The following is a 27,161-nucleotide window of genomic DNA, read 5'->3' on the forward strand; positions in this document are numbered from 1 at the left end:
TAAAAAAAAATCGTTTTTTTAAGCAGACAATGCCTTAGTCAAGTGACCACAGTTAGCATCATACACATGGAAAAGACCAATGCCATGTTCCTCCTGAGACGCACTGAGGAGAACAGCGTCACTTCTGCAGCATTTGGCCACAGGTTCGAGCCTCAGTCTAGCCACGAGGAAACAGTACACAAGTTCAAATATAGGGGCATTTTACAAAATAACTGAATTATACACTTCAAAAACTCAGAGCCATGAAAGCCAAAAAGGCTGGGCGCAGTGACTCATGCCTTTAATCCCAACACTTTGGGAAGCCAACGCAGGTGGATCACCTGAGGTCAGGAGCTCAAGACCACCCTGACCAACATGGTAAAAACCTGTCTCTACTAAAAATACAGAAATAAGCTGGGCATGGTGGGGTGTGCCTATAGTTCCAGCTACTCAGGAGACTGAGGAAGGAGAATTGCTTAAGCCTAGGAAGCAGAGGTTGCAGTGAGCAGAATTCATGCCACTGCACTCCAGCCTGGGTGACAGAGTGAAACTTTGTCTAAAAAAAAGAAAAAGGAAAAAGTCAAAAAGTCTAAATAAATGTTCCAATTTAAATAAGGCTAAAGGGACATGACAATTCATTACAGGAGACAGGAAGCCAGCTCAATTTTTATTTTTTCTGAAAAAATATGACATTTTATTTTGGTAGAAAGTATACTTTTTTTTAAAGAGATTGTGTCTTGCTATGTGGCCCAGAATGGTCTGAAACTCCTGGTCTCAAGTTATCCTCACACCTCACCCTTCTGAATAGCTGAGACTACAGTCATGTGCCACTGTCCCCAGCTTAGAAAGCACACTATTGAGACAAGTAATGACATCCGAGTAAAATCCATAGACCGAGGAACAGTATTTCATTCCTGATTCTGATCATCATCCTCAGGTTATGTAAGAGGATGTCCTTGTTTTTAGGAAATACATCCTCAAGGTTTTAGAGGTAAAGGAACATCATGTCTGCAACCTACTGTCAGAGTTCAGAAAAAGAGAAGAGGCAGAAACAGAGAGAAAGCAGATGTGGTCAAAGCGTATGATAATTATTTCATTGTCATTCACATTTTCTGGAAATTTGAAATTGGGTCAATATAAAACATTTATGCATGTAAAACATATAACCCCACTTAAAAAGTTATGGCAGCATATACCTAAGTAAGAACTCTAAAAGAAAAGACACCAATCTTAACCCAGTTATCATCTTCATGGATACAAGAATGGAGACCTGCAGTTTCCATACATTTATGTAATGCTGTGTTTGGATTCGTTAAAAACATACCAGTTTTGCAAATAGAAACTAAAAGAAACTACTGTTGGGTTCAGAGCTCACACCTGAAACCCCAGCACTTTGGGAGGCCAGGACCAGCAGATCACTTGAGGTCAGGAGTTCCAGACCAGCCTGGCCAACATGGCGAAACCCTGTCTCTACCAAAAATACAAAAATTAGCTGGGCGTGCTGGCAGGTGCCTGTAATCCCAGCTACTTAGGAGGCCAAGGCAGGACAATCACTTGAACCTGGGAGGCAGAGGTTGCAGTGAGCAGAGATCACTGCACTCCCGCATGAGTGACAGAGGGAGACTCTTATCTCAAAAAAAAAAAAGAAGAAAAAAAAGGAAATAAAAGAAACTGAAAATAAAATAGGAAATCATAATAAATAACTAATAAAAATAAATAAACTTAACAGCATTATTAACAATATCCAAGGCTGGCCGGGCACGGTCTCACGCCTATAATTCCAGCACTTTGGGAGGCCAAGGTCGGTGGATCACAAGGTCAGGAGATCGAGACCATCCTAGCTAACACAGTGAAACCCTGTCTCTACTAAATATACAAAAAATTAGCCTGGCATGGTGGCACACACCTGTGATCCCAGCTACTCAGGAGGCTGAGGCAGGAGAATCCCTTGGACCTGGGAAGCAGAGGTTGCAGTGAGCCGAGATTGTGCCACTGCACTCCAGCCTGGTGACAGTGAGGCTTAATCTCAAAAAAAAAAAGAAAACAATAGCTAAGGCCACACTCCGTGGCTTACACCTGTAATCCCAACACTTTGGGAGGAAGAGGTGGGTGGATTAAGAGGTCCAGAGATGCAGACCAGCCTGGCCAACATGGTGAAACCCCATCTCTACTAATACAAAAATTAGCTGGGCATGGTGGCGCACGCCTGTAGTTCCAGCTACTTGGGAGGCTGAGGCAGGAGAATCACTTAAACCCGGAAGATAGAGGTTGCCAAGATCATGCCACTGCACTCCAGCCTGGGCAACAGAATGAAACTTTGTCTCAAAAACAAAAAACATATAGCCAAAAGATGGGAGCAACCCAAGCATCCATCAGTGGCTGAGTGGATACATAGAACGTGGTGTGTCCATACAGTGCAGTACTATTCAGCCTTAAAAGGAAGGAAATTCTGGCCAGGTGCAGTGGCTCACACCTGTAATCCCAGCACTTTGGGAGGCCGAGGCGGGTGGATCATGATTTCAGGAGTTCAAGACCAAACTGCCTAACATGGTGAAACCCTGTCTCTGCTAAAAAATACAAAAATTAGCTGGACATGGTGGCCTGTGCCTGTAATCCCAGCTACTTGGGAGGCTGAGGTAAGAGAACTGCTTGAACAGGGACCCAGGAGGTGGAGGATGTAGTGAGCTGAGACCGTGTCTCTGCACTCCAGCCTGGGCTACAGAGCAAGACTCCTCAAACAAAAAAACAAAAAAAAAAAAAAAAAGGAAGGAAATTTTGACACATGCTATAAGACATTGAAGTCATTATGTGAAGTAAAACAAGCCAGCAGAAAAGGTCAAATACTATATGATTTCACTCACAGGTGGTGCCGAAAATAGTCGAATTCATACAGATGGAAAGTAGATAGGTAGTTGCCAGGGCCTGGGGGAGGAGGAAATGAGGTGTCATTGTCTAATGAATACAGTTTCAGTTCTGCAAGATGGAAACAGTCCTGTGGGTGGAGGGTCGCCATGGCTGTGCAGCAGTGTGAACACACTTAATGCCACTGAGCTGCACACTCAAAAATGGTCGGCTGGGCGCGGTAACCCACGCCTGAAATTCCTGCACTTTGGGAGGGCGAGGTGGATCACCTGAGGTCAGGAGTTCAAGACCAACCTGGCCAACATGGTGAAATCCTGTCTTGCCTAAAAATACGAAAACTCTAGCCAGGCGTGGTGGCAGTCGCCCAGGTGCTTGGGAAGCTAAGGCAGGAGAATCGCTTGAAACCGGGAGGTGGAAGTTGCCATGAGCCGAGATTGTGCCATTGTACTCCAGCCAGGGCAACAAGAATGAAACTTCGTCTCAGGGGAAAAAAAAAAAAAAAAAAAAAACCCTGGTAATAAATGACGAAAATACATTTTAGGCCAGGTGTGGTAGCTCAAGCCTGTAATCCTAGCACTTTGGGAGGCCAAGGTGGGAGGATCACAAGGTTAGGAGTTCGAGACCAGCTTGACCACCATGGTGAAACCCTGTCTCTACTAAAAATACAAAAAAAAAAAAAAAAAAAAAAATTAGCTAGGCATGGTGGCAGCCACTTGTAATCCCAGCTACTCCGGAGGCTGAGGCAGGAGGATCACTTGAATCTGGGAAGCGGAGGTTGCAGTGAGCCGAGATAGCGCCACTGCACTCCAGCCTGGGCAACAGAGCAAGACTTGATCTCAAAAAAAAATGAAAGAAAGAAAGAAAAGAAAATACATTTTAAATATGTAATAGACACATATTCTTAAAAATCAAGCATGGTGACAATTATTGTAACAGTGAGACCCATTTATGTAGTTCAAGTGTCACATACTAGAATTTCCCCAAGTTAAACATCTGCAGCATTAAAGGTGAGGATTCCTGCTCAAATGCTCATCTATGTGTTTACAGAACATCGACAAAGAGCCCATAAGCGTGAGAAAGAAAGCTCAACCTCACTTGCACGGGAATATCATTTACACCGGTTAGTTCAGGGTGTTAAGGAAACTCATAATACAGCGCGGGCAGTCCTTGGGGAAACAAGAACATCCATGCCCTGTTGATACGTGGCATTGACTGCTACGGCCTTACTAGAGAGTGATTTTAGAGTATTTAACATGTGGAGGCAAGGGTTGGTTCTGGTGAAAACTAGAAAATCTCCTAGACAAATTCTGAAAAAGCTATATTCTTTTTTTTTGAGCTAAGGTATCACCCAGGCTGCAGTACAGTGCTGTTACAGGCTCACTGCAGCCTCACACTCCTGTGCTCAAGGGATCCTCCCACCTTAGCCTCCCAGGTAGCTGAGACTACACTACAGGCACACCATGCTGGCTAATTTTTTTTTTTTTTTTTTTTTTTTTTTTTTTTTTTTTCAGATGGAATCGTGCTCTGTCTCTCAGGTAAAGTGCAGTGGTGCAATCTTGGCTCACTGCAACCTCCACCTCCTGGGCTCCAGCTATTCTCCTGCCTTAGATTCCTGAGGAGCTTGGATTACAGGCACACATCACCATGCCCAGCTAATATTTGTATTTTTAGTAGAGACGGGTTTCACCATATTGGGCAGGCTGGTGTTGAGCTCCTGACCTCAAGTGATCCACCTGCCTCGGCCTCCCAAAGTGCTGGGGTTACAGGTGTAGGCCACTGCGCCCAGCCTAATTTATGATGATGATGATGATGATATGTACAGACAGGGTGTCCCTATGGTGCCTAAGCTAGTTTCCAACTCCTGGGCTCAAGCCATGCTTCCACCTTGGCCTCCCAGAGTGCTGGGATTACAGATGTGAGCCACTGAACTTCTAGAAATGTGTTCTTTTGCTATATTGGCTCATGTGCTACAAAGACCATATTTTGTGGCAGAATGGTTTGCAATTACAAAAGGCAGAAGCCATTTCAATGTTCATCAACAGGGGGCCCGTCTGATATAACGGAGCACAAGAAGTCTCTAAAAAACAATGAGATCAGGTGTGGTGGCTCACACCTGTAATCTCAGAACTTTGGAGGCCAAGACAGGAGGATCACTTGAGCCCAGGAGTTCCAGATCAGCTTGAGCAATATAGTGAGACCCTGTATCTAAAGAAAAATTGGCCAGACGTGGTGGCTCACACCTGCAATCCCAGCACCTTGGGAGGCCAAGGCGGGCGGATCATGAGGTCAAGAGATGGAGACAATCCTGGCCAACATAGTGAAACCCCGTCTCTACTAAAAATACAAAAATTAGCTGGGCATGGTGGCACGTGCCTGTAGTCCCAGCTACCCAGGAGGCTGAGGCAGGAGAATCCCTTGAACCCAGAAGGTGGAGGTTGCAGTGAGCCAAGATCATACCACTGCACTCCAGCCTGGTGACAGAACGAGACTTCGTCTCCAAAAAAAAACCAAAAATTAGCCATGGGTGGGTGTGCCTGTAGTCCCAGCAACTCAGGAGGGTATGACTGCATCACTGCACTCCAGCCTGAGCAACAGAATGAGACCCTGTTTCAAAAACAAAAACTCAGTCATGGTCATTCAAATAGACAAAGCAATGAGTAAATCAAGGATAAGACAAGGGCATCTGGGGAAGTCCAAGGGGAGAAACTGGGTAAGGTGGGTGGGAGGGGGGGGGGCATTGCCTAGGAGTGAGGCAGGGCAGGTAGGGAGTGGAGGCTTCCGGGTGCTGGGCAGGCAGCCTGCAGACACAGGCAAGCTGTGGTGGGGGTCAGGCGAGAAGAGGCACCCAGGAGCTTCACAAGTCTGCCTCTGGCAGGTCTGTAATGAGCATGCCCTTCCTCTCCACAGACACTATGGGGCACCTCTTAGCGCTGCTGGTTCTAAACCCAAGGTGTTCAGGGGTGTAGCATGGTCCTGGGGTACAGGATGGCTGAAGAGCTTAGATCCCAACAGGGAGGGAGGCGGATGAGATCTGTCTCCTCTCTCCTGCACCAACAGCCAGGACATTCCTGCCATGCAGGCCCCCAGGACTCTTCCAGGCCAGGGGCGTGGGGAGAGGGGCAGCCAGCAGGTGACTAGAAGCTTGCACCCCAGAAGGAGGGCTGGAATCGGAGGTGAATATTTGAAGCCACAGATCGCAGGGCCTGAGTAGAGGAGATGCTTAAGTGGCCTTAAGACACAGTGTCTCGCTAGGAGCGGTGGCTCATGCCTGTAATCCCAGCACTCTGGAAGGCCGAGGAGGGCAGATCACAAGGTAGGAGATCGAGACCATCCTGGCCAACATGGTGAAACCCCGTCTCTACTAAAGATACAAAAATTAGCTGGGCATCGTGGCGTGCACCTGTAGTCGCAGCTACTAGGGAGGCTGAGGCAGGTGAATCGCTTGAACCAGGGAGTTGGAGATTGCAGCGAGCCGAGATTGCGCCACTGTACTCCAGCCTGGTAACAGAGCTAGACTATCTCAAAAAAAAAAAAAAAAAAAAAAACAGACACAGTTTCTCCAGGGCTTCTGCCTGGCAAACTACATAGGCCACTCCCTTCTTTGTAGGAAGAAGGGTTGTTGGGCCTCCCACCTTCAGCTCTCTCTGAGGAGTGGATATAGGTTCCGAGGACCCTGAGGGCCGGTCTATGAAACACAAACAGAAGGCTTTCCACCTCCCTGGATTTTCTGGAAAATTTTGGCAAACACAGGATAGAGTCGTTTGGTTGTCAGAAGTTACCCAGAAAAGCCAGCACAGTGGCTCATGCCTGTAATCCCAGCACTTTGGGAGGCCGAGGCGGGCAGATCACCTGAGGTCAGGAGATCGAGACCATCCTGGTCAACATGGAGAAACCCCGTCTCTACTAAAAATACAAAAATTAGCTGGGCGTGGTGGTACGTGCCTGTAATCCTAGCTACTTGGGAGGCTGAGGCAGGAGAACCGCTTGAGCCCAGGAGGCAGAGGTTGCAGAGAGCCAAGATCGTGCCACTGTACTCCAGCCTGAGCAACAGAATGAGGCTCCATCTCAAAAACGGAAGAAAGAAATTACCCAGATGCCTGGGAGGAATGCAACCAGGTTACAGGGCAGGGTTGGATGAGTTTCCAGGATTCTCAAGCAAAAATAATAATCCCTTGCAACTGAGAGCTTCTCTCCATCCTCACAAAAGCTCTAAGGATTTATATTGAATCCTCCACACACAAAGCCAAGGCCCCTAGAACTGAGGGAACACTGAAGGAACGGAGTGCACAGAGGCCCAGAAGATTGCCCCAGGTCACTTCACTGGTGGCCACAAAGTCAGCTGGTCCTGACCCCCCAGCCTGCCCCTAAAGCCAGTCTCTATCTGTGAAAGCAGGTGTTAGTATGCCCACCCTGGATAACCCCAAACCCCAGGCCTACCAGTGCCCAGTCACTGCCAGGGTGCCTCAATGAGAGGGGCTACCAGGCCCAGCCTCACTCCTGCAGCCACACAGTGGGGCGACACACCTGAGAGGGGAGGCCCAGAAGCTTCCAGGGCGAGCCTGTTCCTGTCTCCCCTGGTGACTGAGCCCCTGAGTACCTTACCCCATCCTCTGTCTCTCTGCTTCCTCCTCTACCAAGAGACAATGAAGTCCACATGCCCCGCAGCAAAGTCACAAGGAAAATGTGACTCCACAGCAACGAAGTGACTTTCTTTTCACAAAAACAAAGGTCCAGTGAGGCTTACGAGGAGGCTCCCCAGAGTCCCTCTGGGGACTCTGGCCACAGACACACCATGCTTTAAATTCTAACTTGGCTCCTCAGAAGTTTAAATAATGAGCTGATCTTTAGGTCTTTAGAGGGACTCCCATCCACATATAGTTTGTAGAAGCCACCCAGCAGTTACTCATATCACTGGGAACAGAATTCTCTGGTGGCGCATGCCTGTAGTCCCAGCTACTTGGGAAGCTGAGGTGGGAGAATTGCTTGAACCCAGGAGGCAGAGGTTGTAGTGGGCCGAGATTGTGCCATTGCACTCTAGCCTGGGTAACAAGAGTGAAAGAGTGAAACTCCGTCTCCCAAAAAAAAAAAAAAAGAGGGGGTAGGGGTCGTAAAAAAAACAAACAGAATTCTCATTGGCCAAGCTGGCACTATAGAGCTACATTCACCCACATGCGGCCCAGATAGTAATGCTCCACCCTCTTCAAAAAGCCAGCCTCAGCTGGGTGCAGTGCTTATGCCTATAATCCCAGCAGTTTGAGAGGCAGAGGCGGACAGATCACCTGAGGTCGGGAGTTCAAGACCAGCCTGGCAAACATGGAGAAACGCCGTCTCTACTAAAAATAGAAAAATTAGCCAGGCATGGTGGTGCACATCTATAATCCCAGCTACTTGAGAAGCTGAAGCAGGAGAATCTCTTGAAATCAGACGGAGGAGGCTGAAGTGAGCTGAGATAGTGCCACTGCACTCCAGACTGGGCAATGGAGTAAGACTCCAGAGACTGCATCTCAAAACATAAAAAAGTCTGGCCCTTGAAGGAACAGGCAATGAGGACCTGAACTCAGCTCCCAGAGGAGTGTTGCCGAAGTCCCCTGAGGTCTACAGTCTTTTAGGAATCACTGGGCGACCCCGCCCCCAAGCATGTGGGATAGAAAAAAACATTACACACTGAAGTTCTAGAGACTTTGCCAAAAAGTCAATCCACGGAGCACCCAGCCAACAATTGCAGGTCCCGTGCTGGCAGAGCAGAGTTCCAGCACCGCACACACAGTGCGAAGGGCTTCCCCTGGGGTTGTGCAACCTGCAGCCCAGCCCAGGGGACACAGGAGCCAAGGCTGGAAACAGGCCAATTACACAAACAGGAGCACAATGGCTGATAAGCTCTTAAAAATATGTTGACTCTCACTGGAAGTCCAAGAAATGCCCATTAAAACAATCACACATCATCTTGCCAAGTACATGAGCGAAGTTTCTTAAAGGCACTTAATAGAAGGGGTGTGATAAAAGGAAACTTCTTGTAACCTCACTGGAAAACACGTTAGTATGTACAAACAGCTTTCAACATGTCTACATCCATTACGCCAGTGATTCCACTTCTGGGCACGCTACTTCTTTTTTGCTGGAGCGCAGTGGCGCCATCTCAGCTCACTGGAACCTCGGCCTCCTGGGTTTAACCAATTCACCTCGAGGGACAGGGCTGGCTGGCAGTGTGGAGAAATCTTCTGGGTGGGCAGTCTTCTGGGATCGGGACAACAAGAAGGAGCCTGCCCTGCCAGGCTGGGGTAGGTAGGGGCCTTCTAGGCAGAGGACCAAGGCAGGATGGAGCCAGGGAGGCTGGAGAGCAGTACCCTGCCCTGAACAGCTAGGGTCTGGAAGCGAAGGGGGCAAGTACGAATTTTACATCGAAGGCACAGGAAAGCCGAGGAGGGCTTCATGCAGGAGAGCCTCGTGATGTGGTGCTTTATTTATCTTGTTAGTTTGTTTCGAGACGCAGTTTCACTCTTGTTGCTCAGGCTTTAGCACCTTGGCACGATCGCCACTCGCTGCAACCTCTGCCTCCAGGATTCAAACGATTCTTGGGCCTCTGCCTCCCTAGTAGCTTGGATTACAGGCACGCGCCACCACACCCAGCTAATTTTTTGTATTTTTAGTAGAGACAGGATTTCTCCATGTTGGTCAGGCTGGTCTCAAACTCCCAACCTCAGGTTATCCCAATGTGGTGCTTTTAAAAGATCACTCAGAGGGCTGCTGTGGGGTGAGTGAATGAAAGGGAAGCAGGGAGACAACTGAGTCTGCTGCAAAACCAGAGGAATGCAATGAAGGTGGCTTGGATGCTGGGAAGTAGGTGGATACAGGACAGATTTCGGAGGTGGAGCCCATGGGATTCCATCCTTACTGGTGTCTCCTGTGGAGGGTTGGACAGGGAGGTGGTGCCCAGACCGTCTGCCTGAGCACCAGGTGCTTGGGTCGCTGGATCCTCTGACTGAGATGGGAAAGAACCCGAGGCAGAAGGCTGCACGAATGGGAGCTGTCTGTTGAGAAGGATGCCAACTTTGGACCTGAAGCCAGTGTAAAAAAACATCCAAAAGGGACCATGGAAGGTTGCCCCTGAAGCTCATGGCAGTAGAGAACGTCCAAATGGCTGCCACTTACCGGGCTTGCGATGAGCACCGACATGGTGTTAAATAAAAAAGGCTGTGCTGAGATCTGGGGACAGCAGAGCCGCGGGTCCCTGAAGGACTGGGGCAGGGTCCAAGATAGAAATGCCTTACATTAAATGTCACCTCCAAAGAACGATTTGGGTATTTCACAACATTGCCTCCAGCCGGCCCTTCTTCCCGCACGTTGTACCTAAAGTGGCCAGCCAACATTCCTTCCTGCCCTGCTGGCTGGACTTCTGCTTTGATAAGAGCTGTTGGGAGCTGGGGGAAGCCTGGCAGATAATGGAGACTAGCCCAGCTGGGCCTAAACTGAACATCAAGGAAGCTAGCTGGAGGGGGAGGCATGGGGGGGACACAAAGCAGAGCTACTGCCACCTGTGAGGGACCTATGACAGAGCAAGGGCAGGGCAGGACAGGGGGTCAGGATGACCAGGTGAAGGCCCGACACTAGGCAGCTACAGGATCTAACACAAATGATTTCACTCTTCAAACAATATTCTCATCTATCAATTGGTGTCAGTTACCAAAATAGAGATGTGACAAACCATCAGGCAGTGTGGAACTCAAGGCAATATACTACACACGGAAGCACTAGAGAGTAACAAGGGCAGCCCTTGAGGAGTTAGAACTGTCATCGATGGCCGGGCGCACAGCTCACGCCTGTAATCTCAGCATTTTGGGAGGCCGAGGCAGGATCACTTGAGGTCAGGAATTCCAGACCAGTCTGGCCAATGTGGCGAAACCCCATCTCTACTAAAAATGCAAAAAATTAGCCAGGCCTGGTGGCATGTGCCTGTAGCCCCAGCTACTCAGAAGTCTGAAGCAGGAGAATCACTTCAACCCAGGAGGTGAAGGTTGCAGTGGGCCAAGATTGCACCACCGCTTGCAGCCTGAGTGACAGGGTGAGACTCTGTCTCCAAAACACAAACAAACAAACAGTCATAGACCTTTCTGCATCCCGTAAGGGCAGCAAAGTAGATGAAGTATAAAAACTAGGAATAGCAAATGTGCCACTCATTGATAGTGCAGAAGACATATATCAATGCTGTACAATGAAAGCAAAAGAATACTCCTATTTCAGATACCCATGAAACACTTGGAAAAATAAGCAATAGATTAGGTCATAAAGAAAATTTCAAATTTCCGAAGTTCAAAATAGCACCTAATTCGTTTTCTTCTTTTTGCTTTTTTTTTTTCTTTTGAGACAGTCTTACTCCGTCGCCCAGGCTGGAGTGCAGTGGAGTGATCTCGGCTCACTGCTGTTAGCATTCAGAACTAAACGAAAAAGATAATAAGTGAACCAAGCATGTGACTTAGCATGTTTTATAGAAAAGAGCAAGAAAATAAACCCAAATAAACAGGAAGGAAAATAAGATAAATGTAGAAGTTAAACTATTAGAAATCAGAAAAATTATAAAATTGATCAATGTATTTAAAAGTTGTTTCTCTTGGCAGGGCTGTAATCCCAGCACTTTGGGAGGCCAGAGCAGGTAGATCACCTGAGATCGGGAGTTTGAGACTTGTATGCAAAGTACGATCTTTAGGCCAGCAACACCAGTCACTGGGGAGCTTGCAAGCAATGCAGAATCCTGGCTCCATCCCAGCTCCACTGAGTCAGAATCTGCATTTTCTCAAGGTCTCCAGGAGATCCTGGCACCATGGCTCATGCCTATAATCCTAGCACTTTGGGATGCCATGGTTGGGGGGATCATTTGAGCCCAGGAGTTTGAGATCAGCCTGGGCAACACTGGGAGACCCATCTCTACAAAAGAAAAAGGAAAAAACAATTAGCCAGGCATAGGGGCGCACTCCTGCAGTCTCAACCACTCAGGAAGCTGAAGCAGGAGAATGGCTTGAACCCAGGAGTCTGAGGCTGCGGTGAGCTGTGATCATGCCACTGACTCCAGCATGGGTGACAGCACAAAATCCTTTCTCAGAAAAAGAAAAAAAAAAGATTACCAGGAGATTTGTTCACATGTCCAAGTTTGAGAATCATTCTCTAGAGCTCTAGCCCAAAATTGTGTAATAGAAATATAGTTCAAGCCACATGGGTAACTGAAAAATGTCTAGGGCCAGGTGCAGTGGCTCACACCTGTAATCCCAGCACTTTGGGAGGCTGAGGAGGACGGATTACATGAGGTCAGGAGTTTGAGACCAGCCTGGTCAACATGGTGAAACCTCATTTCTACTAAAAATACAAAAGTTAGTTGGGCCTGGTGGTGCATGCCTGTAATCCCAGCTACTTGGGAGGCTGAGGCAGGAGAATTGTTTGAATCCAGGAGGCAGAGGTTGCGGTCTGCTGAGATCCTGCCACTGCACTCCAGCCTGGGTGACACAGCAAGATTCCATCTCAAAAAAAGGTCTAGTCACCACTTTAAAAAGTAAAAACAGGTTAAATTAACTTTGATATTTTATCTAGCCAAAAAAAAATAAATCTATTTCTTGTTTTCAAACAGGGTCTCACTCTGTCACCCAGACGGGAGTGATGTGGCTCGATCACGGCTCACTGCAGCCTCGAACACTTGGGCTCAGGGTATCCTCCCACCGCAGCCTCCTGAGTAGTGGGAAGTACAGATGTACCCGACCACGCCTTGCTAATATTTTTTATTATTTGTAGAGACGAGGTCTTGCCATTTTACCCTGGCTCAGCAAGCCATCTTTCAATGTCTGGATTTATAAATACTATTAAGTGTTTTCATAAGTAACGATGATTGATGGTACCATCTGAGAGGAGGGTGGAAAGGAAGAGGAAAAAAAGCCCTTTTCTGGTTAGTTCTGCTGATGACTCCCAGAGCTGGAAGCATCATGGAAAGCCCAGGGCATGGAGTGCCCCCCAGCAGATATGTTCTGACAGGCAGACCATTAACGGCAAGTTGGTGGATCTGGAGTCTATTCCCTCCTCTGCTACCCCCACCCACCTTTGACTTTCTAGGAGCTTCTCTCTGGGCCTGTTTCCTCATTTGGAACACTAGGGGTTAGATGAGATCTCTAACGGGCTGCCCAGCTCTTAGAGCCCAGGATGCTTCCCTCCACTCACTCATCAGTCAGTCACCAAGAGCCTCTGATGTTATAGGCGCTAGGGATCTAATCGTAAGCAAAAGATAAGAAGAAAAACATTACCAAATAATCCCACAAGAAAATGTCAAAATCCACTGTGGCAAGTGCCATGAAGGAGGGGAGCACCGGCTGTGTTAGGAGAGGGCAAATCTGCAGGCATGATGGCAGGGAGTGTGGGAGGAGGTGGGGAAGAGTCTCTGGTTGCTGGGGAGCAGGAAGAGAGGTCAGCAGGGGCTGGAGGAGGGGTGGAAGAGGCTTGGAACAACCGCCACGGAAAGTGGGAGGCCAGGAGACACCCACAGAAGGGCTGCCTAGCAGCTTAAAGCAACTCACTATGCACATGGCACACAGAGACATGCACATTTTAATAAGCGGTCTATTCACTGAATCCCATGAAATGCCACACAGATCCCGTCAATCTGATATTCTTGCACTCACAGAGAAGAAAAGCCTATTTGCTTTTTAAAATTCGAGTTTGCTTCTCTTTAGTATGCCCTTACAAGAACTGATTCACATGTATCACTAAGCAGAATCCACATTCAGATATGCAATCTTTGATCAGCCAACCCTCGGTCAGCTTCATGGAACCATGTGGGTAAAGAAAAAGCCAGCAGCTATTCCACAGACAGGGGAAGCACTCAGGGGCAAGTGGCAGTCACCAAGCACCACAGCACCCAGGAGGGCCCGCTGAGGCCCCATGCCTGGGAAATGCACTCTTTCAATCAATACCGCAAAACAGGCTGTGAAGGACTCAAACATTTTTTTAAAACAGGGGAGAAAGACTTTTTTTTTTTTTTTTTAAAGATAATAGCATTTGGTTTCTCAAATGTTCATGAATGACAGGGCAAATACAGAATAAATTAACAAAGGCAGCATGACGGAATGAATTTTTTTAAAAAAAGCTCTCGTAAGCAAAAGCTGCCTTCTAGCTACATGGAAAAACACTCTAGAGCCCTGAGTAAATAAATAATAAAAGGATATGGAAACAATACACCCTGAGAACGCTTGTGCCTTCTCTGTTCTCCTGGGCAGAAGCAGTGCTGACAGGTTTACGCTACCCAGGTTACAGATCCGGCTAGCATTTATTTACCTAATAACACTCTAGAATCAGAGAGGACATTTCAAAGAACTGATGCCATTCTCCAGATGCATTAGTACGTGTATCCCATTCTTTTACCCCAAGCTCTAGTACCAGTTCCCACGACAGGACATCCTGACCCCTGGACTAGAAAAAAGCTAAGCATAAGAATTGTGATGTGCTCAGACCACACCATTTTCCTTCTTCCGCTTATAGGAAGGCTCTTAAGAATATATGCCCGCAAAGAAGACTAAAACAATGCACAGTGATTTTTCATTCTTGCCACACCCAATCCTTATTGTTTAGAAAACACTTAAATTTGCACAGGTTCTATCTGTTTCACAATTACAGCCACAATCTTGCTTGTTCACACATTTTCATTTCTTTTTTGTTTGTTTGTTTTTGAGACAGTTTTGATCTTGTTGCCCAGGCTGGAGTACAGTGGCACGATCTCGGTTCACCGCAACCTCTGCCTCCTGGGTTCAAGTGATTCTCTTGCCTCAGCCTCCTGAGTAGCTGGGATTACAGGCATGCACCTCCACGCCCAGCTAATTTTGTATTTTTAGTAGAGACGGGGTTTCTCCATGTTGGTCAGGCTGGTTTTGAACTCCCAACCTTAGGTGATCTGCCTGCCTCGGCATCCCAAAGTGCTGAGATTATGAGCGTGAGCCACTGGGCCCAGCCTCTTTCTTAAACATACGCTACGTTACCATTAAAAGCAATTGTGCAACAAGCAAGTACAGAACAAAACACTAAAAATACTTACTGGGGAAGTAGAGCAAACAGCCGAAAAGAAACTAAAGTGGGGTCAGGCATGGTGGCTCATACCTCTAATCCCAGCACTTTGGGAGGCCGAGGCTGGTGGATCGCATGAGGTCAGGAGTTCAAGATCAACCTAGCCAACATGGCAAAACCCCATCTCTACTTAAAAACAAACAAACAAACAAAAATTAGCTGGGCTTGGTGGCAGATGCCTGTAATTTTAGCTACTTGCAAGGCTGAGACAGAAGAATTGCTTGAACCCAGGAGGCAGAGGTTGCAGTAAGCAGAGATGGTGCCACTATACTCCAGCCTGGGCAACAGAGAGAGGGAGGGAGGGAGAGAGGGAGGGAGAGAGGGAGGGGGGGAGGGGGAAGGAAGGAAGGAAGGAAGGAAGGAGAGAAAGAGAGAAGAGAGAAACAAAGAAGAAAGGAAGGAAGAAAGGAAGGAAGGAAGGAAGGAAGGAAGGAAGGAAGGAAGGAAGGAAGGAAGGAAGGAAGGAAGGAAGGAAGAAAAGAAAGAAAGAAGCTACAGTGGAAACAATAATAATCCAGGACCACAGAATTTCAGAGCCAGAGGGGTTTCAGTGAATAAGAGGTTAAAAGACTTGCACTAGACTTGCAGAAAGTTGGTAGCAAAGAAAACTCTAGAATTGCCATTATTTCTGCAGCAGGCAGGGAACTATTCACACTTTTTTTTCTTTTCTTCTTGAGACAGGCTCACTCTGTTGCCCAGGCTGAAGTGCAGTTTTGTGATCTTGGCTCACTGCAGCCTCGACCTCCTGGGCTCAAGCAATCTTCCCACCTCAACGTCCCAAGTGCTGGGACTACAGGTATGCACCATCAAGCCCGGCTAAATTTTGTATTTTTTGTAGAGATGGGGCTTCACCATGTTGCCGAGGCTGGTCTTAAACTCCTGGGCTCAGGCAATCCACCCATCTCAGCCTCCCAAAGTGCTGGGATTACGGGCATGACCACCTCACCTGGCCCAATTCACATGTCCTGAGCCAACCTTCCTGCACCTGACAAGTCTCCTGCTGTAGTGTGTCACTGCTGTCCAGGGAAACCTAAGACATTCACCAGCCTAGGGCAGTGGGCTGTTCTCGATGGTATCTGTTGCAGGCCTTTCTTAGGCTTAGGATTATTTGATTCTGTGATGTGACTTTTTTTTGAGACAGAATTTTGCTCTTGTTACCCAGGCTGGAGTGCAATGGTGCGATCTCGGCTCACCACAACCTCCGCCTCCTGGGTTCAGGCAATTCTCCTGCCTCAGCCTCCTGAGTAGCTGGGATTACAGGCATGCACCACCATGCCCAGCTAATTTTTTGTATTTTTAGTGGAGACGGGGTTTCACCATGTTGACCAGGTTGGTCTCGATTTCTCAACCTCGTGATCCACCCACCTCGGCCTCCCAAAGTGCCGGGATTACAGGCTTGAGCCACCGCGCCCGGCCCAGGATTATTTGATTCTGTGGTGTGACTATTAAAACGTGTCTTCTCCGCTAGGCTGTAAGTTGTACGAGGCCAGTCATACCTCCCTGTGGTGTGGGGAAGCCTAAGAAGGGAGCTGACATTTCCAGATCAAGTCACTTTTTCCTGGCTGTAACTTTTCATAGCACAGGCCCTGAGATGAACACTCGACTTAGCATGAATTTTACTTTCCTTCGTCCCATTTTATGAATGAAACAGCCAAAGGTTACTTTTCTTTCTCAAGGGCTGTGAATGGTGGCTAGGTGTGGTGGCTCATGCTTGTAATTCCAGCACTTTGGGAGGCCAAGGCGGAAAGACTGCTTGAGCCCAGGAGGTCGAGACCAGCCTGGGAGATGTAGTAAGACCTTGTCTCTACAAAAAATTTAAAGATTAGCTGTGCATGGTGTTGCACACCTGTGGTCCCAGCTACTTGAGAGGTTGAGGCAGGAGGATCACTTGAGCCTGAGAGGTGGAGGTTGCAGTGAGTCTAGATGGTGCTATTGCACTCCAGCCTGGGCAACAGAGCAAGACCTTATCTCAAGAAAAAAAAATGGTTTACATCTATATATTATCTTGTTTCAAAAAAAAAAAAAATACTGAACAGCAAACTCCTTGGTGACTAGGACTGCCTGTAAGTCAGCCTAGCACCCCCAAAGTCAGCCTAGCACCCCCTACAGAGTAAAATGTCACTAACAAAGGCACCCTATTATTCTTAGGTAATCAGAAGTTAAAGAGTAACAGAACACAGACAACTGGATTTCTAGCCCATGGCACTAATCTGCAGATTAGAAATCCTCAAAGTGTCTGGGCACATTGGCTCATGCCTGTAATCCCAAGACTCTGGGAGGCTGAGGCTGGCAGATCACTTGAGAGCAGCCTGGCCAACATGGTGAAACCCTGTCTCTACTAAAAATACAAAAATTAGCCAGGCCTGGTGGCACATGCCTGTAATCCCAGCTACTCGGAAGGCTGAGGCAGGAGAATCACTTGAACCCAGGAAGTGGAGGTTGCAGTGAGCCAAGATCATGCCACTGTATTCCAGCTGGGGCAACAGAGACTCCATCTCAAAAAAAAAGAAAAAAGAAATCTTCAAAGTATGTTCACTACAACTCCTAATTATGCATTTTCTACACAATTCATCAAACAAGGCAGTAGCAACCATATGGCCATTCCACTAAGAAGAAAAGAGCAAGTCCACAGGCCCTAAAAACATGAGTTTCACAAATTTTAAGTGTTAGGAGAAGAAAAGAAAGGAAACCCCTAAACCCCTTGAAGGAAGCAGGCAGAGCACTGAATCCCAGCACTGCGGCCCAGGAGGCCACCACCCAGCCCTTGGGGAATGCTTTCTTATAATACCCCACAGCCAGGGTCTCCATCTGTCACCCAGGCTAGAGGGCAATGGCACAATCACAGTTCAGTGCAGCCTCAACCTCCTGGGCTCAAGCAATCCTCCCACCTCAGCCTCCAGAGTAGCTGGGATCACAGATGTACCACCACACCCACCTAGTATTGTTTTACTTTTTGTAGAGACAGCGTCTCACTGTGTTGCCCAGACTCTTGGGCTGAAGCCCCTCCTGCCTTGGCCTCCCAAAGTGCTGGAATTACAAGCATAGGACACCAAGCCCAGACTGATCTTACTCCTATGACATTATGCAGAAATCATATTTATGTGTTCAGAAAATTCGATGTATGCACTGTAAACACAATATAATAGTTATTTTATCATGGATGACATAATTATGGGTGATTTATATTTTCTTTTTCATGTTATTCTATGATCTAAAAATGTTTTCCAATGAATCACTTGAGGGCAGGAGTTCAGCCTGGCCAACATGGTGAAACACCGTCTCTACTAAAAGTACAAAAATTAGCTGGGCATGTTGGCATGCACCTGTAATCCCAGCTACTCTGGAGGCTGAGGCAGGAGAATTGCTTGAACCTGGGAGGCAGAGTTGTAGTCAGCCGAGATCGTGCTATTGCACTCCAGCCTGGGTAACAGAGTGAGACTCCATCTCAAACAAAAACAAAAATAAATAAATGTTTTCCAATGATTATATACCAGATTTGTAATAATTTATTTTCTTTTCTTTTATTTATTTATTTATTTATTTTTTTGAGATGGAGTCTCACTCTGTCCCAGGCTGGAGTGCCGTGGCGCAATCTCAGCTCACTGCAATCTCCGCCTCCCGGGTTCAAGTGATTCTTGTGCCTCAGCCTCCTGACTAGCTGGGATTACAGGTGCCTGCCACCACACTCAGCTCATTTTTTTGTATTTTTAGTAGAGACAGGGTTTCACCATGTTGGCCAGGATGGTCTTGATCTCTTGACCTCGTGATCTGCCCGCCTCAACTTCCCAAAGTGCTGGGATTATACGTATGAGCCACCATGCCCAGCCCTGATTTATAATAATTTAAACAAAGATATATAATTTTAAGACTCAGGCAGGGCGCAGTGGCTCACGCCTGTAATCCCAGCACTTTGGGAGGCCGAGGCGGGTGGATCACAAGGTCAAGAGATCAAGACCATCCTGGTCAACATGGTGAAATCCTGTCTCTACTAAAAATACAAGAAATTAGCTGGGCATGGTGGCGCGTGCCTGTAATCCCAGCTACTCAGGAGGCTGAGGCAGGAGAATTGATCGAACCCAGGAGGTGGAGATTGTGGTGAGCCGAGATTGCACCATTGCACTCCAGCCTGGGTAACAAGAGCAAAACTCCGTCTCAAAAAAAAAAAAAAAAAAGACTCCACAATATCCTCATATACTTTTTTTTTTTTGAAACAGGGTGTCACTTTCACCCAGGCTAGAATGCAATGGCATGATCTCAGCTCACTGAAGCCTCAAACTCCCAGGCTCAGGTGATTCTCCCACCTCAGCCTCCTGCTTAGCTGGCACTACAGGCACATACCACCATGCCCAGCTAATGTTTGTATTTCTGTAGAGATGGGGTTTTGTTATGTTGCCCGGGCTGCTCTTGAACTCCTGGAGTCAAGCAATCTGCCAGTCTATTGAAATAAATGAGGGTACATCTATTCACAGTAACACAGCCCTTAAAGGAACGAACATGCAGTTATGTGCTGATATAAAACTGTCTCTAAGATATGTTATTAAACTACATGCTAGATGCAGAACACGTTACATTCATACACAATTAATTTTAAGGCTGAATGTGGTGGCTCGCACCTGTAATCCCAACATTTTGGGAGGCCGAGGCAGGGGGATCGCTTGAGGCCAGGAGTTTGCCAGCCTGGAAAACATAGTGAGACCCTGTCTTTACCAAAACAATACAAAAATTAGCTGGGCATGGTGTTGTGTGCCTATAGTCTCCGCTGATTGGGAGACTGAGGTGGGAGGATCGCTTGAGCCCAGGAGTTGAAGGCTGCACTCCAGCCTGCGTAACAGAGCCAGACACTGTCTGCAAAAAAACAATAAATGAATCTTAATTTTAAGACATAGTTATTTGTGCATGTATTGACTATCTCTGGAAGGCTCACCTAGAAAGTTACAGTAGAATTGCCTTAAAAGAGGGACTTTTTTTTTTTTCTTAGAAATGGGGTCTCTCAGCTAAGTACGGTGGCTCACACCTGTAATCTCAGCTCTTTAGGAGGTCGAGGCGGGTGGACCACCTGAGGTCAGGAGTTCAAGACCAGCCTGGAGAACCTGGTGAAACTCTGTCTTTACTGAAAATACAAAATTTAGCCGGATGTGGTGGCGAGTGCCTGTAGCTCCAGCAACTCAGGAGGCTGAGGCAAGAGAATCACTTGAACCCAGGAGGCAGAAGTTGCAGTGAGCCAAGATCAGGCCACCACACTCCAGCCTGGGTGACAGAGCGAGACTCTGTCTCAAAAAAAAAAAGAAAGAAAGAAAGAAATGGGGTCTTTCTATATTGTTCAGGCAGGTCTTAAACCCCTGGGCTCAAGTGAGTCTTCTGACTTCACCTCTAGAGTAGCTAGGATTATAGGTGTGAGCCACTGCATCAGGCCTCTTTTTGTACTTGATATTTTTTACTATGAGCATTTATTACTAAAAAATAAACAAACTTAAAAAGGCTTGGTGGGAAACTACACCAATGAGTTTTGCAGGTGTCTCGGCACCTGTGCATGATCTTCAGGTCGGGGGCAGCCCCTTCACAAGCGCTGCCTCCAGCATACAAAACACCGGGAGGACCGGGTGGTCTCCTGCAGACCCAGCACCCGCAGGCGGACTGATCAGTCTTTCCTGCTGACCTCTGGAACCAGGTCCCAACAAGTGCATACTCCAGTTCAGCCAAAGCAAGAACACTGTGTCCTCTGACAACCATGTCAAGTTCTCATTTGTATGCAGTAAATAAGGAATATTTTACCTTTCAGCAAAGGTGTCGAGTTTCCCCAACTCATCAGAGAGGCCAACCAGGGAATCCAAGGTCCCCACCTAGACAGATCATAAAAACGTCAGAGGCTCACAGGATTCTGGCAAAGCATGATGCCATCTCAACAACAGAGCAGGGACTCTTGTCACTTCATCTTGAACTAGTCACCCTTGGTCAATGGCCAAACTGGAAAATAGAAAGAACTCAATAGAAACCAGTGGATTTGGGGGTGTATTCATTTATTTTTGACCCACAGGATAAACTGTCATATTTCTGCCATAGGAAGGAGTGACTATGATGCTACCGTCTGACCTCAGCTCATTTTCCTCTTAGAATGGCAGCCTACTAGTCCGTCATGTTATTAGTCATTACAGCCAAGGAAGGGATATACCAGAAAGCAAGTTAAAGAAGTTCTCATTCCTAAAAGCTTTTCTGCTCCAAGACAGTCCCACCAGTCTTTTGCTCTGTTCTTTGCTGTTATTAACCATGATCTTGAGGCTGAGTTGTGTGGATCACCTGAGGTCAGGAGTTCCAGACCAGCCTGGCCAACATGGCAAAACCCTATCTCTACTAAAAATACAAAAATTAGCTGGGCATGGTGGCATGTGCCCATAATTCCAGCTACTCAGGAGTCTGAGGCAGGACAATCATTTAAACTCAGGAGGTGGAGGTTGCGATAAACTGAGATGGCACCACTGCACTCCAGCCTGGGAAACAAAGCGGGGATGGAGGTGCCGTGGGGGGGTATGATCTTGCTGGGGAAGAAGGCACCAAGGTCCTTTTTTTTGAGACAGAGTTTTGCTCTTGTTGCCTCGGCTGGAGTGCAATGGCTCGATCTTTGCTCCCTGCAACCTCTGTCTCCTGGATTCAAGCAATTCTCCTGCCTCAGCCTCCTGAGTAGCTGGGATTACAGGCAAGTACCACTATGCTCAGCTAATTTTTTATATTTATTTATTTATTTATTTTGTTTGTTTGTTTTTAAAAGATGGGGTTTCACCATGATGGCCAGGCTGGTCTTGAACTCCTGACCTCAGGTGAGCCACCCACCTCGGCCTCCCAAAGTGCTAGGATTATAGGCGTGAGCCACCGCGCCCGGCCCAATTTTTTGTATTTTTAGTAGAGACAAAGTTTCTCCTTGTCGGTCAGGCTGGTCTCGAACTCCCAACCTCAAGTGATCCGCCCGCTTCAGCCTCCCAAATTGCTGGGATTATAGGTGTAAGCCACAGCGCCCGGCCATGATCTGTTTCTTAGCGTAGAAATTACTACAATGTCCACAATTGTATTTGAAGGTCTTTTCACAGAATCAGAAAGGAAAGAGTTGCTATCATGAGATACCATCAACTAGATGTTAAAAAGTAATTAGGTTCTGAGACTTGGCAGAGTTTCAAGGAAAAAAAATTAAGAAAACTAACAGGTGGCCGGGTACAATGGCTCACACCTATAATCCCAACACTTTGGGAGGCTGAGAGTTTGAGACCAGCCTGCTGAAACTGCGTCTCTACTAAAAATACAAAAACTAGCCAGGTGTGGTGGCATGCGCCCATAATCCCAGCTACTTGGGAGGCTGAGGCATGAGAATCACTTGAACCCAGAAGGCGGAGATTGCAGTGAGCCTAAATCGCACCCCTGCATTCCAGCCTGGGTGACAGAGCAAAACTTCGTCTCAAAAAAAAAAAAGATGAATCCTGAGTATCTCTACCAAGTGAAGTTGCTTCTTTTCAATTAATTTTAAGCAACTTCTGCAAGGGCTGTGTCTTCTTTTTTTATCTTTTTACCTTCCAGAGTCCAGCACAGTGCCTCCCAGTACCAATGAGTGGCTGCAGAATTTACTAACCCGTACAGTGTGTGTTGCTGGACAAGGCAGGCTTAGGAGGGCAGCAAGATATGGGTTCAGAACTCACTGCTGCCACTTACCAGCCCGATAACCCTGGTAATCACTTAGCCTCTCCCAGCCTGTCCCGAGTCAGCGGGAGAGGTAAAGCTTCCAGGTGGTAAGGCCGGGCGCGGTGGCTCATGCCTGTAATCCCAGCACTTTGGGAGGCCCAGGCGGGTGGATCATGAGGTCAAGAGATCAAGACCATCTTGGTCAACATGTTGAAACCCCATCTCTACTAAAAATACAAAAAATTAGCTGGGCATGGTGGTGTGTGCCTGTAATCCCAGCTACTCAGGAGGCTGAGGCAGAATTGCCTGAACCCAGGAGGCGGAGGTTGCAGTGAGCCGAGATCACGCCATTGCACTCCAGCCTGGGTAACAAGAGCAAAACTCCGTCTCAAAAAAAAAAAAAAGCTTCCAGGTGATGCATTTAAAGTACCTAGGCTCCAGCACCTTGCTTAACAAATGTTAGCAATGGGGTGCATCACAACCCTGGTAGCTGTTGGTGTAGCCGTTTTGGCAGAGGGGCAAAGTCAGGTTTGAAAGGGGAGTATATGGCAGTTTTCTACAAGAGCAGATGCTGGGCAGTCAGTGCCATCTCACCAGCACCTGTGCCATGTGGTCTGGGAGAAAGCTGTAGTGTCTTCCCCCTGGAAACCTACAGCCTCAGGAAGCACCACGAAAACTCCACTCTTCTTGAAATAAAAGAATTGCGTGGCTGGGCATAGTGGCTCATGCCTGTAATCCCAAGACTTTGGAAGGCCAAGTTGGGTGGATCACAAGATCAGGAGTTCGAGACCAGCCTGGGCAACATAGTGAAAGCACGTCTCTACTAAAAATACAGAAATTAGCCAGGCATGGTGGCAGGCACCTGTAATCCCAGCTACTTGGGAGGCTGAGGCAGGTGAATCACTTGAACCTGGGAGGCAGAGGTTGCAGCAGTGAGCTGAGATTGTGCCATTTCACTCCAGCCTGGGCAACAAAAGCAAAACTCTGTCTCAAAAAATAAAAAGAATTACACATTTCGGCCAGGCATGGTGGCTCATGTCAATAATCCCAGCACTTTGGGAGGCCAAGGCGGGTGGATCACCTGAGGTGCGGAGTTCAAGACCAGACTGGCCAACATGGCAAAACTCTGTCTTTACTAATCATACAAAAATAATTCCACACCTGGAATTACATAGCCGGGCATGGTGGTGCACGCCTGTAATTCCAGCTACTCAGGAGGCTGAGACAGGAGAATTGCTTGAACCCGGGAGGCAGAGGTTGCAGTGAGCTGAGATTGTGCCACTGCGCCCCAGCCTGGGCGATAAGAGTGAATTCTGTCTCCAAAAAGAAAATGAAAAGAATTGCGCGTCTCACTCTTCTTTAACGTTGGTTTCATCTGAACTTTGCCCTCCACTCCAAGAGCCCTCAGATGCCTGGGCATAACCCAAACTCCTTCTGCCTCCAAATCCCCTCCCTTTCTTTCCTGCAGGACCAAAGAGATCCTAGATTTCCTCCTCTGCCCCCAGGTAAAGAGCACAGTCAGGGCTGAAGTCCCCCAAGCCTGCATATCTAAAGCATACGGTTGGTCTTCTGAGATGCTGCAGACAAACCAGGAGGAGCCAGAGGAATAGAGAGAACCTGGGTGTGCATTTCACATGCTTTCCACTTTTTGAAGCATTAGACACCACTACCCACAACCTGGTCCCCTGTTCATTCCTTCCTGTGGCTGTATCTGCATAGGTACCATAATTAATTTTGGACTATGGCATGATGTCCCACAGAGCCCATCACCTCCCTGTCCATCCTCAAATCTCAGCTTGTCCTCAGAGTCCCTGCCTTTGCCTTGTTACTTTCTCCTTGGCCTCCCCAAGTAGCAACCTCTGGTTCCCTCTCCCCTCTCCCCCTGACCAATCCATCCCTTTTTTCCTCCTCCCCAGGAATTTTACCTTGAAGTCAGGAATAGCGAATTTGGTGTTATAAGACAGGTGGGACTTGGAGGTTACAGTATTCATCCTCTCCAGAGCTTGCAAATTTTCCCTATCGCCAGGGGCAGAAATTAACCAAAACTCCGACATGCTTCCAGTCTTCTCTTATCCAGTGACTGCCCAGAACCAGCACAAACATACACAAACAGAAACAGGAGGAGAGATGTGTCAGATATCCCTGCCTCACCACTCCCTGCCCTCGAATTCATCCTTTCCAGGATCTCAGAGCTCCCAGGACATCCATTTGCAAAAGCAAAGTGCTTATCTCCACCTGGGAGCCCTCAGGTGTTCCTGAAACGCCAAAGCTCCTTGGCCCCTGCGGTGGTTCTGGCTGGTTTCCAGGAGCAGAGGAGGGAGAGGTTCCTTTCTGTCTCCCAACCTCGGTGAACAACCCGTCAGGCACCACGAAACGGGAGGACGGACACCTTCTGGGGGTAATTTTTGTCTTCTTTCCACACTGCATTTTCTGGGATGCAGGTTGGGTGGGAAAAGGCGTGGGATGAGGGATTTTCACAACAGGCTACCAGGTCCAACCCCAGGTCTTAACTGACTAACCCTGTGATTGGTATTAGCTTTAAAAATAGACTTCAGAAGCATTCTTGTGATTTTTTTTTTTTTTAAGTAAGGAAAAAAAATTATAGAGGGTGAAAGGAGCTACTGAAGCCTTTTTTTCCACTTTTGGCGGGCGAGGTGCCCGCTCAGCAGAGCTGGGTCCCTTGCCTGGCCTGGCCAGTGGTTTCGCGGCCGCCTCTGCGGCCTCTTCGGTGGATTCGATTCGCGCTGCTCCTTCACAGGTGTCCACACCCGCACCTTACCCCTCGACCGGGTCCCCGCTTCCCGCTACCTCCCCGCCGCGTCTCGGGATAGCTGGGGGAAAGCAGGATACGCTCTGAGGAGCCAGGGAACCCTCGTGGCATCTCCTCCTTTCGGACTCTCGGTGCCACTCCAATCCGAGGGTATTTTATTCTCTCCTAACCCGGCGCAGACCCAATGCAGCTCCTTTCCGCCTTGACCGCCCACGGCCCGGGGACGAACGGGTCCCGCGCAGCACCTGCGGAGATGCACCTGCTCGGACGCGGGGGAGCGCGGGGAGGTGCCCGCTGCCCACGTTCCCAGTGGGAAAGCTCGGGCAGGGGCGCAGCGGGACCGAAGGACGGCGGTCGCCTGGCCTGGTGCCTGTGTCCCCACCCCGCTCCCGCCTCGGGTCCCCATTCCACTGCGCGTCCTTACCGGGAGCCGGCGGGGCGCGGGCGGAGCGGTCGGGGCTGCGGGCGGCGGGTGCGGGTCCAGAGCGAACCGCCAGCTCCCGAGAGGCAGCGGCTTTGCCGCCCCGCGTCCCGCCCCGCCTTTTATCCTGGGCGCGGGAGGCGGCTCCCGCCCCGCCGGACATTTGCATACGGGCCGCCCGCCTCTCGCCTCGCTCCAGCCGGCGGCCCCGGACCGGGGAGCAGGTGAGGGCGCCGGGCGGAAGGGCGCGGAAGGGCCGCGCAGGGTCCCCAGTCCACTACTCGCGCGGGCCGGGTCCCTGGGGGCTTCTGCGGCGCGTCTCCAGCCGCACGACTGCGCTGTCGCGACCCGGATGCGTGGACCGCTGAGCCGGGAAAGGGCTCCGCACTTGGGACCACGCCGCCGTCCAGCTGCGGCCGCCGCAGCCCCGCCGGTCGCCCACTCTTGTCTCACAGCGACGGGCGCGGGTCTAGGGAAATCACCTGCTCCCAGGTGTCTCCAGGCCTGTGCATGAGACAGGGCCGACCTGTGGGGAGCCACGCAACAGGTTCGCAGGTGTTCAGGACACACCTGGGTAGACAGCGAAGATTTTCCTTTCCGTGTGAGCGCGGGTGTGCGCCCGGTTGCCCAGGAAACTCCCACCTCAGCCTCCCCCACCTTCTGAATTGCCCTGTGAATGGTGGGGTAGTGGCGGGGGGCGGTGGTTACAGTGAGGATCAGAGGTGAGTTCTTGATCGGTGCTATATGGAACCAAGAAGGTGAACCCCAGAAATTAATGTGTGAAAGTTAAAAACAAGACAAAACCCAAGGACAACTGGGAGAATTCACTTTCTCTGGACTGAAAGAGGAAGCGTTGGAGTGTCCTTCCATGTGGGCGATGTTTTCAGGCGTTTCTGGGAGAGATAAAGATGTCAGACGTGTTCTCCGAGGGGGCATTGAAGAAGATGTTCTTGCTCCCTTGAACGTGGACTCCCCCTCTTATGCAAACTAGCTGTACCTATCAGCCCATTCTTGTGAATGCATCGGGATCTTTGGGAGAAGTATTTGACATCATCTGAGACTTAAGTTGTAATCACATAGGTGGGACGGGAAGCCCCAGATGCAGGGCAGAAAGGTGGCTTTGAGGTCACAGTGGGGTCTACTTGGAACTCCCAGCACCTGCAGCAGGCATCATTGTTATTGGGACACTCGTGGGCATTAGTCAGTCCTTGCAACATCTTCCTGAGGGAGGATCCCTGAAACCAAGGGATGAGGAAACCCCGGTATGTTTGAGGACATTAAGTGGCTGTTCCAGGGAAGGAGTGGCCCAGTTCGACATTAAAGTGGGGTGGTCTCCAATCTTGGACTCTATCCAGGCAAGCCATTTTATCCAGCCAGGAA

General features: G+C 48.6%; 1 protein-coding gene and 1 non-coding gene across 18 annotated transcripts in view; both read right to left on the reverse strand.

Annotated features, from left to right (window-relative positions):
- Positions 1-25,878, reverse strand: part of ATP6V1C2 (ATPase H+ transporting V1 subunit C2) — a 62,196-nt gene extending 36,318 nt beyond the window's left edge. For 14 of the 17 annotated variants that reach the window (XR_004733775.3, XM_002758033.7, XM_017964544.4 and 11 more), the window contains exons 1-3: positions 25,785-25,878; positions 24,516-24,670; positions 20,701-20,768 (exon numbers count right to left, since the gene is read on the reverse strand). Coding sequence is in view for 16 of the 17 variants with exons in the window: in XM_002758033.7 (XP_002758079.1) it covers positions 20,701-20,768; positions 24,516-24,644 (197 nt within the window). In the remaining variant the exon portion in view is untranslated. Of the gene's footprint in view, positions 1-2,840; positions 2,902-20,700; positions 20,769-24,515; positions 24,671-25,784 lie in introns of those variants that run through there. The other 3 variants (XM_078348517.1, XM_035273240.3, XM_035273237.3) reach the window with 2 other exon arrangements.
- LOC118147590 (U7 small nuclear RNA) lies at positions 4,110-4,169 on the reverse strand. Its single transcript, XR_004734034.1, has one exon. It is a non-coding gene; the product is annotated as a U7 small nuclear RNA (small nuclear RNA).
- Positions 25,879-27,161: the final 1,283 nt, after the last annotated feature.

This window comes from Callithrix jacchus, chromosome 14 (assembly GCF_049354715.1).
Source record: "Callithrix jacchus isolate 240 chromosome 14, calJac240_pri, whole genome shotgun sequence".
Classification (NCBI taxonomy): Eukaryota; Metazoa; Chordata; class Mammalia; order Primates; family Cebidae; genus Callithrix; species Callithrix jacchus.